The sequence below is a fragment of the Scyliorhinus torazame genome, chromosome 10 (genome assembly GCF_047496885.1).
Source record: "Scyliorhinus torazame isolate Kashiwa2021f chromosome 10, sScyTor2.1, whole genome shotgun sequence".
NCBI classification, from domain to species: domain Eukaryota; kingdom Metazoa; phylum Chordata; class Chondrichthyes; order Carcharhiniformes; family Scyliorhinidae; genus Scyliorhinus; species Scyliorhinus torazame.
The window spans coordinates 189289895-189308312 of NC_092716.1; the positions used below are offsets into that span (position 1 = coordinate 189289895).

The following is an 18418-nucleotide window of genomic DNA, read 5'->3' on the forward strand; positions in this document are numbered from 1 at the left end:
TATTCAATGTTGCCGCCACCACCGGGTTTGTGGTAAACTTTTTAGGTGAGATCGGTAGCGGCGCCGTCACCAGCGCCTCTAAACTCGTCCCTTTACAGGACTTTCTCTCCAGTCTTTCCCACGCCGCTCCCTCACCCTCCATCATCCATTTACGTATCATTGCCACATTGGCGGCCCAATAGTAATCGCCCAAGTTCGGTAGTGCCAATCCTCCTCTGTCCCTACTACGCTGAAGGAACCCCCTCCTTACTCTCGGAACTTTCCCTGCCCACACGAAGCTCGTGATGCTCCTGTCTATTTTATTAAAAAAGGTCTTAGTGATTAGTATAGGGAGACATTGAAATACAAATAAGAACCTCGGGAGGACCATCATCTTAATTGCTTGCACCCTGCCCGCCAGCGATAGAGGCTGCATGTCCCACCTCTTGAAGTCCTCCTCCATTTGTTCTACCAACCGTGTCAGATTAAGTCTGTGCAAGGTTCCCCAACTCCTAGCGATCTGAATCCCCAGGTATCGGAAGTTTCTTTCCACTTTCCTTAGAGGCAAGCCTTCTATCTCTCTACTCTGGTCCCCTGGATGTATCACAAATAATTCACTCTTCCCCATGTTTAGCCTATACCCCGAGAAATCCCCGAACCCCCTCAAAATTCGCATAACCTCTATCATTCCCCCCGCTGGGTCCGACCCGTATAACAATAGGTCATCCGCATATAACGAGACTCGGTGTTCTTCTCCCCCTCTAATTACCCCTCTCCATTTCCTGGAGTCTCTCAACGCCATGGCCAGAGGTTCAATTGCCAACGCGAACAACAATGGAGACAGCGGGCATCCCTGTCTTGTTCCCCTATATAGTCGGAAATACTCCGATCTATGTCGACCTGTAACTACGCTTGCCGTTGGAGCCCCATAAAGAAGTCTAACCCAGCTAATAAACACATTCCCAAACCCAAACCTCTTTAACACTTCCCATAAATACTCCCACTCCACCCTATCAAATGCCTTCTCTGCGTCCATTGCCGCCACTATCTCTGCCTCCCCCTCCACTGGGGGCATCATTATCACCCCTAATAGTCGTCGCACGTTAACATTCAGTTGTCTCCCTTTTACGAACCCTGTCTGATCTTCGTGCACCACCCCCGGGACACAGTCCTCTATCCTCGATGCCAGTACCTTTGCCAACAATTTGGCGTCCACGTTCAACAATGAAATGGGTCTATAGGACCCGCACTGCAACGGATCTTTATCCCTCTTCAAAATTAACGATATCGTCGCCTCCGACATCGTCGGGGGTAGAGTCCCCCCTTTCCTGGCCTCATTGAACGTCCTCACCATCAACGGGGCCAACAAGTCCACATATTTTCTGTAATACTCCACCGGGAACCCGTCTGGTCCTGGGGCCTTCCCTGCTTGCATGCTTCCCAGTCCCTTAATAACCTCGTCCACCCCAATCGGTGCCCCCAGGCCTACCACCCCCCGCTGAAAAAAAAAAAAAACCTCTATTAATTAATTTTTTATCCTTCTCTACTTCGGTGGAAATAGAATGACTGAATATTCAAATATTGTTGAGTAACGCGACTTGCTGGCAGATGTGCCTCCCATTCAAACGTGAATACATTTTTAAAATTAGTTCATGGGATGTGGGCGTCGATGGGTCAGCATTTAATGCTTATCCCATTGCTGTGGGTCTGGAATCACATGTAGGCCAGGCCAGGTAAGGACGGCATATGTCCCAGTGAACCAGATGGGTTTTATGACAATTGACTTCTAATTCCAGATTTTTAAAAATCAAACTCAAATTTTACCATCTGCCGTGGTGGGATTCGAACCTGGGTCCCCAGAGCATTACTCTGGGTCTCTGGACTACTAGTCCAGCAACAATACCACTATGCCACTGTCATATGGAGACCATTGCTCTTTGACCAGGGTGATGAGAGCCATGTGCAAGAAGCCTCACATGGACACTTTCCCGCTTGTTTCCTCTACCTTTGAGATTCTACAGACCATTGCCTCGGCAACATGGAATGACTGACCCCCTGATCCTTTGCCAGCCAGGACCATTCACCTATGAGGATGGGGGTGTGAGTTGGCTGTCCTCCATCAGCTGTGCCTCATGGAGGTATTCCCCCTCCCTTCATCCTCACTCCTGACTGCCACTGCTGGTAAATGGCACAGAGTGTACTGCAGCTCCACACCTAGCTTGGATCTTGATGTTATGAGATGATGATTCCAGAACAAACCTGCAGCAATGCAGGTTTAGCCACAGAGAGGAGACTACAAGTGGGCACCTTTCAAATCCAGTTGCCTCATTAGTTATTAGGGTGTCACTTTAGTTGGCCATTTGTGCTGACTTTCAACTCCATCCAGTCAAAAGGACCCTCTTCCCACCTCAAGAATTCACATGTGTAGAGCAACTGTGTTCTACAGAACAGCCTTGCAAAACTGGTGTGTGTAAATTTTCAAACTTTCTCTACCAGTTCCCACCCTCCCACTGTCACCCACCAATCACCACAAATCCACTACCATTCCTCTCCCCTCTGTCACCCATGAACCTTCCCCTATTACCCTGAACCCTTTCATGATCCACCTCTACCTGCGATTTCTCTCCTCAGAGCCCACACCCGTTACCACCCCCATGCTCGGCCTGACTATGCCCCTCCAAATAAGTGAGCTATCTCCTGTCTCCCTTCATGTGGGCAGCACGGTGGCACACTGGGTGGCACGGTGGCACAGTGGATGGCACTGCTGCCCCACAGCACCAGGGACCCAGGTTCAATTCTAACCTTGGGTGACTGTCTGTGTGGAGCTTGCACTTTCTCCCCACGTCTGCATGGGTTTGCTCTGGGTGCTTTGGTTTCCTCCCATGGTCCAAAGTAGTGCAGATTAGGTGGATTGGCCATGCTAAATTGACCCTTGGTGTCCAAAGGTTAGGTGGGGTTACGGCATGGGCTGGGGGAGTGTCCAGCGAGAGAGAAGATGGTGCCTCATATCAACGTCTCATCTGAAAGCTGGCAATTCAAGCTCTGTTTGATTATTCCCATGGAAACTTTACGCTGTTAAGGAGACTGAAGAAATGGATTTGTTTCCACGCTGAGGGGAAGTGTGAGGACAGTGATAAGCTCTCGAGAGGTGGTGGTAGCCAATGTGTGGGGGTGGCTAGGGGGTGGCCATTGCTGGAGGAAACTGTTGGGCAAGTCCCTGGTGTGACCACCAGGATCATGGGCGGTGAATTTTAAACCCCAGTCACCATCTCACAAACTTTCTGCGCACTTTTCCGATTAACAAAAAAATGTCAATGCTGTCCCGGCGGGAAAGCGGAGGGCATCCTGTCTTGTTGGCTTTACCTGCCATATTTTTAAACACTTTGTGAAAAAAAGGAAGGGGTGGGTCCCACGATGTCATGCTCTCCCCACATCAGTAACTTGGGTTTTTGAAAGATGTACAGCCTCAGTGCATCCCGCAGGGCTGCGGCGACTAGGATGAAGGCCACCTGGTTGAATTCCAAAGTCCATTGTCTGCAGGGGTGAAAGTCGGGATTCCGTGTCGGCTGGAGCTGGAATCGTGAAACGCGATTGAGCGGAGAATTTGTCTTGACGCCAAAATCGTGGCCAATTGCCCGACGAATGCCATGCTCCGGTGCTTCAACAGCGGCTTAAATGCATTCTACTCCACACATACAGGAAATGCCGTTGACATATCATTAGCGGGTCTGACCCGGTGTTCTCCGAGGCCTATACGGTGCTCTGCCTCCGCTGGCATAATCACTGCCGGTGAGTTTCACTTGCGGTTTTAAAAATTGGGAAACAAGCGCCATGGCTAATGAGGGAGAGAGAGGTAGGACATGCAGAGACACAACTGTGGGCTGCCGGTCCTGCCACTGGCAGGGACAGGGGGGAGTGTGTCTGCCAGGCCCGGGGGGTGACGGGGTGATCAGGGGATGGGTGTGGGGTCGGGCTGACCCCCCCTCAGAGGACCGGGGTGCCCAGGCATGGACCACCATTGCCGTGGCCTGCAAGGCAGCCGTATTGCTGCACACCCCACTGACCACCCACCGTGACTGTGGCCACAGTACCGGGCACCGAAGGGACCAGGGGTGCGAAGGGCAGAGTGCCGGGGGAACGGTCATGTGGGGGAGGGTCTGCAGGGGCCACCGTGTAGCCCGTTGAACCTGGTTGGGCACGGGGGTATGCACTATGCTAACGTGTGACTTTCACCCCTGCAGACAATGGACTTTGGAATTCAACCAGGTGGCCTTCATCCTAGTCGCCGCAGCCCTGCGGGATGCACTGAGGCTGTACGAGCTGGAGCAGCTCGAGGGGGCCCTGCAGCAGCGGAGATACCAGAGGAACAGGAGCCAGCTGGTGAGGATGGAGAGCCAGACGCCCAACAGGGAACGAGGTGCCGCATCAGGCCTCATGTGTACCGGCAGCGCCTGTCATTCAAGGACCTGCTGGACCGGGTATGCCATCGAAGACTCCGGCTGAGCAGGAGGACAGTGTGACATATCTGCCAGATTATGGTGGACCTGGCACTGCGGGGGAATGGTGGAGGGCACCCGCTCCCGGTGGCCATCAAGGTGACGGTCGCCCTGAACGTTTATGCCACGGGCTCCTTCCAGGCACCGAGTGGGGACCTTGTCTGGGATCTCACAGACCTCGGTGCCCAGTCGGCGCAGTGCATCAAATTCAAAATGGACCGAGCCCACCAGGCTGCCTGGGCAGGGAGCTCGCCATCATTGTCGAGGTGCCCCGGGTCCAGGGGGTGATCGACAGGATGAATGTTGCCCCACGAGCACCAGCCTATGGCAGGTCGGGCTTTGCAAACCGAAAGGGGTTCCATTCGATGAACGTGCAGCTGGTGACCATCAGCTGTACATCATGCACGTCTGTGCCCGATACCCAGGCCACGTGCATGATGCCTTCATCCTGGCCTCCTCGAGGCACCCCCCCAGCTGAGGGGTTGGCTCCTGGGCGACATGGATTATCCGCTGCGGCCATGGCTGATGACACCTATCCGGAGGCCACAGACCAATGCCTCAATGATGCCCATGCCACGACCAGGGGCGTAATCGAATGGTGCTTCGATATCCTGAAGATACGGTTTAGGTGCCTGGACCGCCGTGGAGGGACGCCGTGCTAGGATAGTCTCCTACATCATGGTGGCCTGCTGTGTCCTCCACAATATCGCAGAGGGGCAACATGCTGGAGGAGGAGGATGAATGCCAGGCCTCATCCAATGAGGATGATGTGGGGGAAGGGGAGGATGGGCAGAATATGGGGCCTGGGCATGCGTGGGAGGCTGCACAACGTGTGCACCTGGGCTGACACGCACGGGACGCTCTAATCACCTCCACATTCAGCGACTAGGGGGCCTGGCCATTATCCCATCCTACCCCCACAACACCCTCCCCCCTCCCTCCCTAACTGACCACCCCCTCCCATGAACAGCATCCTTGAGGCCCCCCACCCCCTGCAACCCCCTCCGTGAATCCTACCTACCTCACTATGGGGTGCGGGGCCTGGGTTGCCAGTAACAGAGAGTCCGGTCCATGGGATGGAGGATGACAACCCGCTCTGCGATGAGCTGTGGTGCATCGCACCATTTGACAACGTTTGACTCCTGCCCACGGTACCACTTTCCACGGTGCACCCGAGTGATCCCTGCATGCGAGCTGGCCATTCCATCACATGGTCCCACCGTAACCCTGGGTGTTTGAGATGGGGGCAGGGTTCATGAGGAGGGGGAGGAAGGAGGGGATGGGGTGGAGCAGGATGAGGGTTGGACACCCGGGCGGTGAGCGCTGGCTGAGCTGTGGACCCTAGGCTAAGCCCATGCCCAACGTCCACCCATTTCCTCCCCAACCCCTCTGCGGCTAGCCCGGACCAGCTCATCCCCTCACACCCTTCTGACAGAGCACCGAGGCAGATTGTAACATTGTGAACAGATGTTTAACATGAACAGCTTTATATACAGCTTTGTGTCCTAGTTCCTATTGCTATCCTATGTGCTCAACTTAACTGGTGTCTATCTTTCTGGCCTTATGGGCCCTAACGCTACATCTAGGTGGATCCCCAGGTGATACATCAGGAGTAGAGGCGGCCTGTAGTCTCTCCTCATATGACATTCCCGCTATCCCAGGAATCAGCCTGGTAAATCTTCACTGCACTCCCTCCATAGCAAGAACATCCTTCCTCAGATAAGGACACCAAAACTGCACACAATGCTCCAGCTGTGGCCTCACCAATGCCCTACATAATTGTTGTAAAACATTTCTATTCCTATACTCAAATGGTCCCGCTATAAAGGCCAACATACCACCTGTCTTATTTACTGCCTGCTGTACCTGCGTGCTCACTTTCAGCGACTGATGTACGAGGACACCAAGATCTCGCTGAGTATCCACCTCTCTCAATTTACACCCATTCAAATAACAATCAGGCTTCTATTTTTGCTGCCAAATTGGATAACCTCACATTTATCCATGTTATATGCATCTGCCATGCATACGCCCCCTCACTCAGTCTGCCCAAATCCCGCGGAAGCATCTCTGCATCCTTCTCACAGCTCACTCTCCCACCCAATACTGTATCATCTGCAAATTTGGAAATATTACATTTAGTTCCTTCGTCCAAACCATTAATATATAATGTGAACAGTTGGGGCTACCCACTAGTCATGCCTGCCAATTGGAAAAATACCCATCTATCCCAACCTTTTACTTCCTGTCTGCTAACCAGCTTTCTATTCATCTCAAGACATTATCCGCTATCCCATGCACTTTAACTTTACATAGTAATCTGCTATGTGAGACCTTGTCGAAAGCCTTCTGAAAGTCTAAATAACCAAGGGTTATCCCTGGTCAACTCTACTCGTGACATCGTCAAATAATTCCAGTAGATTTGTCAAGCATGATTTCCCTTTCGTAAATCCATGCCGACTTTGTCTGATTACACCACTGTTTTCCAAATGCTGTGTTAGGAAATCCTTGATAATGGACTCCAGCAACTTCTCTACTACCGACATTAGGCTCACTGATCTATAGTTCCGTTTTCTCTCTACCTCCCTTTTTGAATAGCAGGGTTACACTCGCTACCCTCCAATCTGTAGGAACCATTCGAGTCCAAAAATTTTGAAAATGACCGCAATGGATCTACTATTTCTAGGGCTACTCCCTCAAGTACTCTGGGATGACGATTATAATGCCCTGGAGATTTAGCCGCCTTCAACCCATTTCTCTACTAATACTAATTTCCTTCAGCTCCTCACTAAAACTTGTGTTTCTCAGAACGTCCGGTACATTCTTCATGTCTCCCTTTGTGAAGACAGAAGCAAAGTATGAATTTAGTTCCTCAGCCATTTCTTTTTTCCCCATTATGAATTACCCTGTTTCTGACTGTAAGGGACCTACATTCATTTGTATCAATCTTTTTCTCTGTACATACCTATAGAAACATTTACAGTCAGTTTTATGTTCTCTGCTACCTTACTTTCATATTGTCTTTTCCCCTTCTTAATCAATCCCTTGGTCTGTCTTTGTTGAATTTTAAACTGTTCCCAATCCGCAGGTCTATTGCTTTCTCTTGCTAATTTATATGCCTCTTCTTTGAATCTAATACTATCTCTAATTTCCCTTGTAAGCCATGGTTTAGCCACGGTTCCCTTTCTAACCTTGGGCCAAATAGGACTTTTGGAATTCACCTATTTGTTCCTTGAATGCCTGCCATTGCCTGCCCACTGTCCTTCCTTGCAGTAATGTTTCCCAGTCCATCATAGCCAACTTATACCTCATACCAATATAGTTACCTTTATTGAGATTCAGGACTCTAGTCTTAGACTCAACTACCTCACTATCTACCATGATAAAGAATTCTATCATATTATGATCACTCATCCCCAAGGGTTCTCTCACAACTAAGTTGCAAACTAATCCTTTCTCATTGCACAACACCCAGCCCAAGATGGCCTGTTCCCTTGTTGGTTCCTCAATGTATTGGTCCAGAAAACCATCCCATACACACTTGGGAAATTTCTCCCCTATTGTACTGTGACTAATTTAGCTAACTCAATCTATATGAAGATTAAAGTCACCCATTATCACAGATGTTCCTTTAACACATGTATCTTTGATTTCCTGTAAATCTGATTTCCTGGAAATTTGATAAGGAATTCAGGAAAAATCTCTTTACCCAGAGAGAGTGAGAATGTGGAACCCGCTACCTCAGCGAGGGTTTGAGGTGAATAATAGAGGGACATTTAAAGGGAAGCTCAATAAACACATGCGGGAGAGAGGAATGGAAAGATATACTGATGGGGTGGGTGGGAAGAGTCTCGACTGGAGCATAAACACCTGTATAGTCCGAATGGACTGAATGGGGTTTTGAAGTAAATATAATAATAATAGGTAATAATTGGATCTCATTCCAATGATCCCCAAAATGGCAATCGCAATCCCAGTGACCAATTGTTCGTTTTCAGCCACAACTGTTTACATGCTAGTTCGTCACATGGGCAAGGCTTGATTTTGTTTCTTCAACAAGAATGAGTGGTGGCACCAATGGGCGTTTCATAAGATCACCGATGAATGAGGAAAGCCATTCAGCCCATCTAAATCCACCTATCTGGGACGACCCGACCCTCCCTGGTGCTGCATCTAGTTGTTTCTTACAATGAATTTTCCATGGATTCCCTACAGTGGATAAGGAGGCCATCTGGACCATCAAATCTGTACCAATCCTCCGAAAGAGCACTCCTCACCCTATCCCCGTAACCCCGCGCATTTAGCATGGCCAATCCACCCAACCTGTGCATCTTTGGACTGTGGGAAGAAACCGGAGCAGCCAGGTAACTTTATTTACAATGTCAGTGTAGGATCTCATGTTGGGGTATTACAGCAGTTATTGGATGAATTGAATGATCCGACATTCCAAACGGTTAGCCACATTCAAAGAGAATGCCTCCGACTGAGCACAGGATTCCGACGGTAGCTTGGGAGCAGCGAATTTCCAATTTTCCCACAAACTTCACCCATTACTTTTTAATGGGTGGTCTATCATGGCAAGGCCACAATAGATTGCCCAGTGTGTGTGAATGTACACTCTTCCATCGCAACCCAGGCTCACTCCCTGTTCAATGGCCTCTTGCATTAAACCTGGCCATCCAATTCATGACGTTCCTTCCAAACTTTGAGAAGATCGGTTGGAACATTTTCGATGCAATCCAACACAAACCAAAACAGCAAAGAATATTATTGTCCAGAAACTGGTTTTACACCTACATGGGTTTTATTGAGGTGCAGGCTGTAACTCCCGTGGAGTGGTACTCACAGTCAGATTGCCACTCCACTCCAGATCCAGCCACTCTAAGAAGCCAGGGTGAAGGCAAGTGTGTAAATTAATTGGGAAAGATTGAGGGTAGGGCGGGTGGGTGGTAGGGTGATCAGAGGGTGGTGGTGCTCAGTATGTGTGGGGGGGTGATTAGTGATGAGGTCAGTGGGGGGGGGGGGTTGGGTAGGCAATGGGATTGGGTAGTCAGTGCTGGGGTCAGGTGGTGAGTGGAGGTAATTAGTGCGGGGGTGGTTAGTGTGGAGGTCAGGTGGTGAGTGGAAGTGGTTAGTGTGGGGGTCAGGTGGTGAGTGGAGGTGGTTAGTGTGGGGGTGGTTAGTGTGGGGGTCAGGTGGTGGGTGGAGGTGGTTAGTGTGGGGGTGGTTAGTGTGGGGGGTCAGGTGGTGAGTGGAGGTGGTTAGTGTGGGGGTCAGGTGGTGAGTGGAGGTGGTTAGTGTGGGGGTCAGGTGGTGAGTGGGAGGGTGGTCAGTGGGGCAGCAGGGAGGGAGGTGTAGTCAAGTGTGTGATGATAGTCAAAGCGGGGGAAAGTTGGGTGAATAATCCAGGGGTTGCATGGTAGTGGAGGCTGGGCAGGTGTAGTCAGGGTATCGGCAGGAAGGGGGAGGTGGCCTGGGAGGGAGGGAGTTATTCAGGCAGGTAGTCAAGGAATCTATTGGGTGAGTCGGAGGGGGAGGGGTGTGTGGGTGTGCAGAGGGGTTGTCAGGGTGGGCCAGTACAACAGTGACCGGGATATCAGAAGTGTTTTTTTTAAATTTAGAGTACCCAATTATTTTTTTTCCAATTCAGGGGCAATTCAGCATGGTCAATCCACCTACCTTGCACATCTTCGGGCTGTGGGGGTGAGACCCATGCAGACATGGGGAGAATGTGCAAACTCCACACGGACAGTGACCCGGGTCCTCAGCGCCGTGAGGCAGCAGTGCTAACCACTATGCCACTGTGCCGCCCTAGAAATGGCTTTAATTCTTCAAATTGTTTCTGAGTAACTTTTGCTGTAAGACCATCAGACTCATCCCAAGTTTGTGATTTAATTTGGGGCTTTGTAGGGTATGCATCGCAGGGCAATTGGCCTGGAGAAGTCTGAAAGTTTGAACTTCCTGGGCAATACCATCTCAATTCTTACAGGGAGACATCTGGGGTGGAGAGGGGGCAGTGTCCCTGTGTATCTTTTAGTTAACTCCCCCTGGGTATGACACTCCAGAGCTTAGGTGTTACCGGCCTAGATATTACTGATTGGATAAATGGGTTCTTTCCTCAAACTATTTGCTCACCTCCATTATAGCACATGTTTTACATCATAACATTGTAACAAGACAGCCATTGTAAATATAGTACATCTGTCATGTGTCTATTTTCATATGGAAAATATTTAGTTATTTTGATTCTAGTTTCATCCATCCTGACAAACAGCTCCTAGTAAATCATGTACAACTTCATCCTCTATTGCAAAAAAAAATCCTCTTCACCCACACACAAGTCTGAGGCACAAAAGATAATTACAGCAGGACTTTGCAAAACGTGCTACACAGTAGCACAGAAAGAGCAAGGATGGGATGGTAGGGGACGGAGGTTCACTGAGACGTGATCTTCTTTAAGACATTAGAGATGGTCCATCGCTGGCCAGTGCACTTCTGAAGTAAAAGTTGGAACCCAAACTCATTCTCGGGACTTCCTTGAAGCTCCAGGCACCTCTTTGATTTTCTGTTCTGTATCGAACCACCCTAAGAAACATAAACAAGATGAAAACAGTATGGCCTCAAAATTCAATCGCGCAATATGAATGCTTGAGCATCTGACATTAGGGAGGGTGGGGCAGATGATAATTGCAGGAAGCTGGTCTCCTGACATACTGGTGAAAAAGCAACAACCTATATTTACATAGTGCCTTTAACATAATGAAACATCCCAAGGTGCTTCCCGGGAGAATTATAAAACTAAGAATGACACTAAGCCACATAAGAAGATAATGGGCTGAATTATCATCCTTGTTTGGGAGTCAGGAAAAGTTTCAGCAAAGAATACATAATGAGACTTGCCTGAGAGCCCCAAAATCCATTAGCTTGCTGAAATACCTGGGGCTGGATTCTCCGCCTCGCCGTGCCACATTTCTACACCGGCCGATCAATGGGGTTTCCCATTGTGGGGCAACCCCAGGCCGTCAGGAAACCCCCGGGCGCTGGCAAAACGGAAAATCCTGCCGGCGGAGAATCCCGCCCCTGAGCTCCAGAGAAAACACTGCTTGATTTACAGCTCTGGCTCTCTGATCTATACTGTCAATTTCACGTTATTTACTCAAGGTTAAGTGCTTTCACATTGGGTGGCTCCTTTTCACCCAGATTTGGGGGGAACATTTTATATGATTGATCTCTAGAAAAGTTGTGGCAACTAAAGGATCTCAAAAACCCAGAAGAATACGTGGCAAAAACTTGCGAGCACTGGTCCTCCTGAGAGCTTGGGTTTGGCGCAGAGTTCTGTGGGAGGAAAGATGGTGGGAGCAAGCTCGCTGGGTGGGGCCTGCACTCATTACAGTGGACAAGCTGGCTGAGGTGATGGCGGTGGAGCTTGAGCGGCAGTTCGCCAAACATTTTGACAGGCATCGGAAGGAGATGATGGCCTCGCTCAAGGAGTTGGTGGATGATACGCTGGCCCCGATAAAGGAGACTCTGGGAAAGATGTTGATGGCGGTGCGGGAGCAAGGAGAGGTGTTGAAGTGGTGGAGGAGGCATTGTCGCGGCACAGTAACCAGCTCATCCCGATGGGTGAGGAGCTGCGGAGAGTGGAGGAGCAACAAAGGGCTGAGAGCCAAAGTCAAAGACCTGGAGGACAGATCACAGCGGCAGAATCTGCAGATTCGATAGAGCTCAGTGGTCACTGCAGCCAAAGCCGAAGGATGGTACTATTACTGGTGGAGATGCTTGAGGATTCAGTACTGCGGGGGGTCTTTTCCAGAGAAAATGATGCAAGCGTCCATCTGGCGTCTGTTAAGAAAGGAGAAGGACCCGGGGGAGTGTGGGTCGTACCACCCGATTTCCTTATTAAATATAGTTGCTAAGATTTTAGCCAAGGTGTTAGCGCTGAGTTTGGAGGAATGTCTCTCAGGTTATTGGGGAGGATCGGACGAGGTTTGTGAAGGGCAGGTGTTTGTCATCTAATGTGCGGCAGCTGTTAGATGTGGTGTTGTCTCTGTTGGAATGGAGGGAACAGGAAGTAATTGTGGTGTTGGCTGCTGAGAAGGCTTTTGATATGGTAGAATGGGGATATTTGTTTGTGTTGCTGGGACAGTTTGGAATAGGGCCTAAATTTGTGCCGTGGGTTCGGTTGTTACATAAGGCACCTAAGGCTAGTGTCCGTACAAATAATGAGTTTGAGATATTTTCAGTTGTACAGGTGAATGAGGCAAGGGTGCCCTATGTCGTCCCCCCCTCTTGTTTCTATTTGCAGTAGAGCCTTTGGCCATTGTCCTGAGGGCCTCGGATAGATGGAGGGGGCTAATTGGCCGGGGGGGGGCGGGGGGGGGGGGGTGGGATTGGAACACTGTGTCCTTGTACACTGACGATCGTCTTTTGTATGAGACGGACCCAATCCCTGTTGTGTTATTCACCCTGGGATAACACGGACTGCAACTGGATGCAGATGAACTGTAAAGCATACACCAAACGTAGGCGTTGGTTCAATACGATTTATTGAACTTCTGTGACAATGCACACAGCTGGCTGTGGGTTGACACTCTACTACTCTAAGTGTACTAACTCTTACTGGACCAGGCTAGCTCTGATCCACGTGTAGAAGGTGCTGGCTGATATATACTCCCTGACTGTCACTACAGTTGTCACCAGTGGAAAGAGGCGGAGTGCTGATGCCTCGTGCGTTTTATAGTTGGAAGCCCCCCCCTGGTGTTCTGTCTGGTGATTGGTTGTGTTCTTTCCTGTATGTTGATTGGCTAACCTGGGTGTCTGTCATTGCCTGTTTTTACCTCATGATGTGCATGGGTGCATATTATGACAATCCCCACGATTGGTGATATCATGGTGCTGTTGAAGCATTTTGGGACTTTTTCAGGATACAAATTGAATTGGGATAAAATTGAATGTTTTCTGGCCACTGTGCCAGGGAGGAGAGCCAATCTGCGATGTTGTCATATTGTTTAATGAGTTCTTATTTGTGGTATTTGGGGGTGCAGGTAGCTTGGGATTGGGCCCGGTTTCGTAAGTTGAATCATACGAGCTTGGTGAGTAGGGACAAGCCTGAGATACAGACGTGGGATAGTCTCCCTCTGTCCTTGGCAGGCAGAATTCAATCGGTGTAGATGATCGTTTTACCATAATTTCTGTTTTTGTACCAGTGTTTGCCGTTTATTCTGCTGAAATTCGTCTTTGGGGGAATTGAGAGATTGATTTTGTCCTTTATTTGGGCGGGTAAAGTAGCTAGGATTCAGCAGATTGTCCTTCAGAGGGACCGGCAGTCAGGGTGCTTGGCATTGCCGAGCTTGATATATTATTATTGGTAGGCGAATGCGAAGTTGCTAGGGATCCTGAGACTGTATGGAGTCGGGTTCATGTAGGGGGTAGGCATTGAGGGCATTAGTGACGGTCTCGCTTCCATCTTCTCCAAGGAAATATTCAGCACACCCACCATTGAAGATATGGAAACAATTTTGGCAGCACTTTAAATTGGGGCAGTATCAAAGCTGGCACCGATTTGTATGAACCATTATGTTAGAGCCAGAGAGGATGGACATCAGGGTTAGGGGGCGGGAGGAGGAAGGACGTGGAAGGAAAGAGGGATTTGCTTTTGGAGGGGTGATTTGCGAGCTTGGAGTCGACGGAAAAATTTGGGCTTTCGCAGTTGGATCTACATGTCCGCCATATTGTGAAAAAGATCTTTCCGACATTCCCTGTGGTGCCGCTGCCCTCGTTACTGGAAAGGGATGGAGGAGGGGAAGACCTCGAGGATTTATGGAAGGATTATGGCAGTGGACCAGTGGAGAACCTACATTTTTGGGGCCCTGAAGCTTGAACTGTTATGGGGGCCCCTTCGCAACCAGCAACGAGGTCTGGGTAACCACTGTTATCTTCTTCAATGGGGTTGTTCCACAACAGATCACCACTCATTTTTAAAAAATTTAACCACTACATCTCAGATTTTGATTAAAATTGCTGTACTGGATTATCTCGCATGTCAAAGTCACTGTTGTGAATAAAAAATTCCTATGTCTTATAGTTTTCGAGTTATGGGGGGATGAAAATTAGGGAAATGTTATATACATGCATGATGCATCATAGAATGATGAAGTAAAACATAGAAAAGACCACAGTCAATATCATCTTTTATTTTAGACACCTATGAGAATACATACTACATGAAGCATATTTTACAAAATACTCTTTTTTCTGTTTTTTCTAGTAACATATTCACGTACAGTTTTGTCATATGAGAGTTTCCTTGCAATGTCATTTTCTAGAGACAATATGCATAAAGAATTTAAGCGCTCTTCAGTCAGGGTAGACCGAAATTTATTCTTTATAAAGGATAGCTTTGAAAAATTCCTTTCTGCTTCACAACTCGTGATAGGCATTGTCAAGTACACCTTAAGCTTAAGTACACTTCAATTAGGTGTTGCTCACAAATAAGCTGAAGAACTTCTGCGCATTGCATTTTAGATGGCGTGTTTTCTTCTGCGTTCTGGGATTTCCTAAGGTGCAAATATTCTTTGAACTGATAACACTCGTTTACTAATTTGTGGTCAATATCATCTTTGTAATACGATATTATAAGTTTAATACTGTCCTCATCGATTTCAGAATTGTTCACCAATTCTGAGAGGAACTTGAACCTTTTCGCAATCTGCTCATATGGGTCAATCCTCTTGCGTAACTGGATTATCAAGCCGTCATAGAGTTGATATAGAACTTCTATCCTAAATTTGTCAGCTCCTCTCAAAGAAGCAATACCACTTGTTCCATCTGAATATTTCCTTGTAACAATGGGTTTGGAAGCATCAGAATAACTTGAGGTGATATCTTCACACAAACCTCTTGCGTCTGATTCGTAGTGTGCAATCCTATCGGCTGAATTTTCTCTGAGTTCTTTAACAAACGAAAGTAAAGATGATAGCAGAAGATAACCTTCAAATACATCAAAACCAGGGGTTTGGAGTTTCTTACTTGTTTTGTTGAAACGCTCCAGCACTTCTTCCCAAATGACTGTTAAAATAGCATATTCCAGATTTACCAACTCGTGGTATAAATTATTTGCATCTCATTTACATTCAGGCTTCTCTTCTGAGTCTTCAAAAATATGTTTGAGAGTTTGTAAAATACCCATATATCCATTTTTAATTGCCCGGACTACTTCATGGTGTGCAGACCATCTAGTTACACTTAAGCTCATTAGAGAAAAATGTAGATTGCCCTGTGTGTTTAAAATCCCCCATCTTCATGGAGATCCAGAAAAGAAAACATACAGCTCCTGCAAAATGCCAAAATAGTCAACAACTTCAGGTACAGTAGACACTGCCTGTTCTCCAACAAGGTTAAGTGAATGGGCTGCACATGGTACATAGTCTGCGTACCTGTTAATGTTTTTAAAGAGTGCTTGCAGCCCTTTCTCCGAGCCCTTCATGTTAAATGATTTATCGTAGGACTGACCACGGATATTTTCAAGTGAAAGCTTATGTTCCCCCAGGACTTGTTGTATTTTATTGAACAAGGTCGTGGATGAATGGTTTTCTATCGGTAAAAATGTTAAAAATCTCTCACAGGGTTTTCCATTATAGCAGTATCGAGCCACAATTACCAGCTGGTCAACATGTGTCAGGTCAGGCGTAAAGTCAACAATAATAGAGTAGTATTTGGTCTCTATGTTGTTGATTTGATTCACAATTTCATCTTGCACATGTTTTCCCATGATTTCTATCAATTCTTCATACACGGGTTTGGATAGGTAAGTAGCATTTACTTTTCATTTTTACATTTCTCGAGATGTTCATGTAAAAATGGGTCGAACTCTGCAATAAGTTCAAACTTTTTAAGCAATGTGGACTAAAGTCGCTTCTGGGGCCCCTCCGGGATTAGGGGCCCTGAAGCTTAAGCTTCATTAGTTTCATAGTAGATCCGCCCCTGCAGTAACGATGGAGGGGTTAAGGCCGAGTGGGAGGTGTTGGGGTTGGAGTTGGAGGACAGGGCGTGGTGCGAGGCAAAGCGGAGGGTGAATGCTACACCTTGCGGGTTAAGTGTGAACATTGTGGGAGGTGTCCAGGTAACTATGTGCACATGTTCTGGTCGTGTCCTAAGCTCGTGAGGTTCTGGGTCTCCTTCTTTAGCACCACGTCAGCGATTCTGCAAATTGAACAGGAGCCCTATCCCTTCAGGGCCATATTTGGGATGTCAGACCTGCCGGAGCTGCAGGCAGGGGAGGAGGCTGATGTTCTGGCCTTCGCCTCGCTGATTGCTGAAAGGTGGGGTAATAGTAATAATAATCACTTATTGTCACAAGTAGGCTTCAAAGAAGTTACTGTGAAAAGCCCCTAGTCGCCACATTCCGGCGCCTATTCGGGAAGGCCGGTACGGGAATTGAACCCGCGCTGCTGGCCTTGTTCTGCATTACACGCCAGCTGTTTAGCCCACTGTGCTCAACCAGCCCCTCGCGTGCTAATACCTAGGGTACTGATGGGATGAAGGTCAGCTTCGCTGCCCAGTGCCTCAGTATGGTTGGGAGATCTTGAATCACATTTTATTTATTAAGGGGCAAATAAGCGTGGCCAATCCACCTACCCGGCACATCTTTGGTTTGTGGGGGTGAGGCCCACGCGGACACGGGGAGAATGTGCAAACTCCATACGGGCAGAACCCGGGTCCTCGGCACTGTGAGGCAGCAGTGCTAACCACTTTGCCACCGTGCTGCCTGGCTGGAGTATCTTTTGGAGTCTTTATACCTCGAGAAAGTCAAGTATACCATGTGGGGGGCAATTGAGGGGTTCTACCCGAGATGGCAACCGCTTATTCTGTACTTTAAAGAGCAGGTTACCGTTAGTTGCTGGGTAGGGGGAGGAGGGAGTTAGGCAGGGGACTTTTTCTTTTCAGGGTGTTTGGGGAGGGGGGGATGGTTTTGGGTTTTTCGGTTATTGTTTTATTGTTATGTGTGAAATTGAAATGTTGAATAAAAAGATATTTTTTTAAAGTCTGGAAGGCTGTGATGTGCCTACTCGGAAGACGAGGTGCTATTCCTACAGTTTGCACTGGGCTTCACTGGAACACTGCAGGAGGCCAAGGACAGGCATGTGGACATGAGAGCAGGGTTGTGAAATGGCAACAGGAAGGTCTCGGTCCTGCTTACGGACGGAACAAACATAGAACATAGAACATACAGTGCAGAAGGAGACCATTCGGCCCATCGAGTCTGCACCGACCCACTTAAGCCCTCACTTCCACCCTATCCCCGTAACCCAATAACCCCTCCTAACCATTTTGGTCACTAAGGGCAATTTATCATGGCCAATCCACCTAATCTGCACGTCTTTGGACTGTGGGAGGAAATCGGAGTACCCGGAGGAATCCCACACACACACGGGGAGAATGTGCAGACTCCGCACAGACAGTGACCCAAGCCAGGAATCAAACCTGGGACCCTGATGCTGTGAAGCCACAGTGATAGCCTCTTGTGCTACCGTGCTGAAGGTGTTCTGCAAAGCACCACCCAGTCTATGTTTAGTCTCTCCAATGTAGAGTAGGCCGCATTGGGAGCAATGAATGCAATTGAAGGAGGTGCACGTGAAGCGCTGCCTCACTTGAAAAGAATGTTTAGACTCTGGGATGGTGAGCAGGGAGGAGATAAAGGGACAGGTGTTACACCTTCTGTGATTACATGGGAAGGCGCCAAGCGAAGAGGGTGGAGAGTTGGGGGTGATGGAGGAGTGGACCAGGTTATTTCGAAGGGAACGGTCCCTGTGGAATGCTGACAGGGAGAAGTGAGGGGAAGATTTGTTGGGTGGTGGAATCATGCTGGAGATGGCAGAACTAGCGAAAGATGCTCATTTGAATGCTGAGGATGATGGAGTGAAAAATTAGGACAAGAGGGACCC

At 48.5% G+C, this 18418-nt stretch overlaps 1 protein-coding gene across 3 annotated transcripts in view; it reads right to left on the reverse strand.

Moving 5' to 3' along the window:
* Positions 1 to 9411: 9411 nt before the first annotated feature.
* galnt18b (UDP-N-acetyl-alpha-D-galactosamine:polypeptide N-acetylgalactosaminyltransferase 18b) overlaps positions 9412 to 18418 on the reverse strand; it is a 453243-nt gene continuing 444236 nt past the window's right edge. The window contains exon 11 of one of the 3 annotated variants that reach the window (XM_072466166.1): positions 9412 to 11060. In XM_072466166.1, the coding sequence (XP_072322267.1) occupies positions 10911 to 11060 (150 nt within the window). In that variant the 3' untranslated portion in view covers positions 9412 to 10910. Of the gene's footprint in view, positions 11061 to 14771; positions 15543 to 18418 lie in introns of those variants that run through there. The other 2 variants (XM_072466165.1, XM_072466164.1) reach the window with 2 other exon arrangements.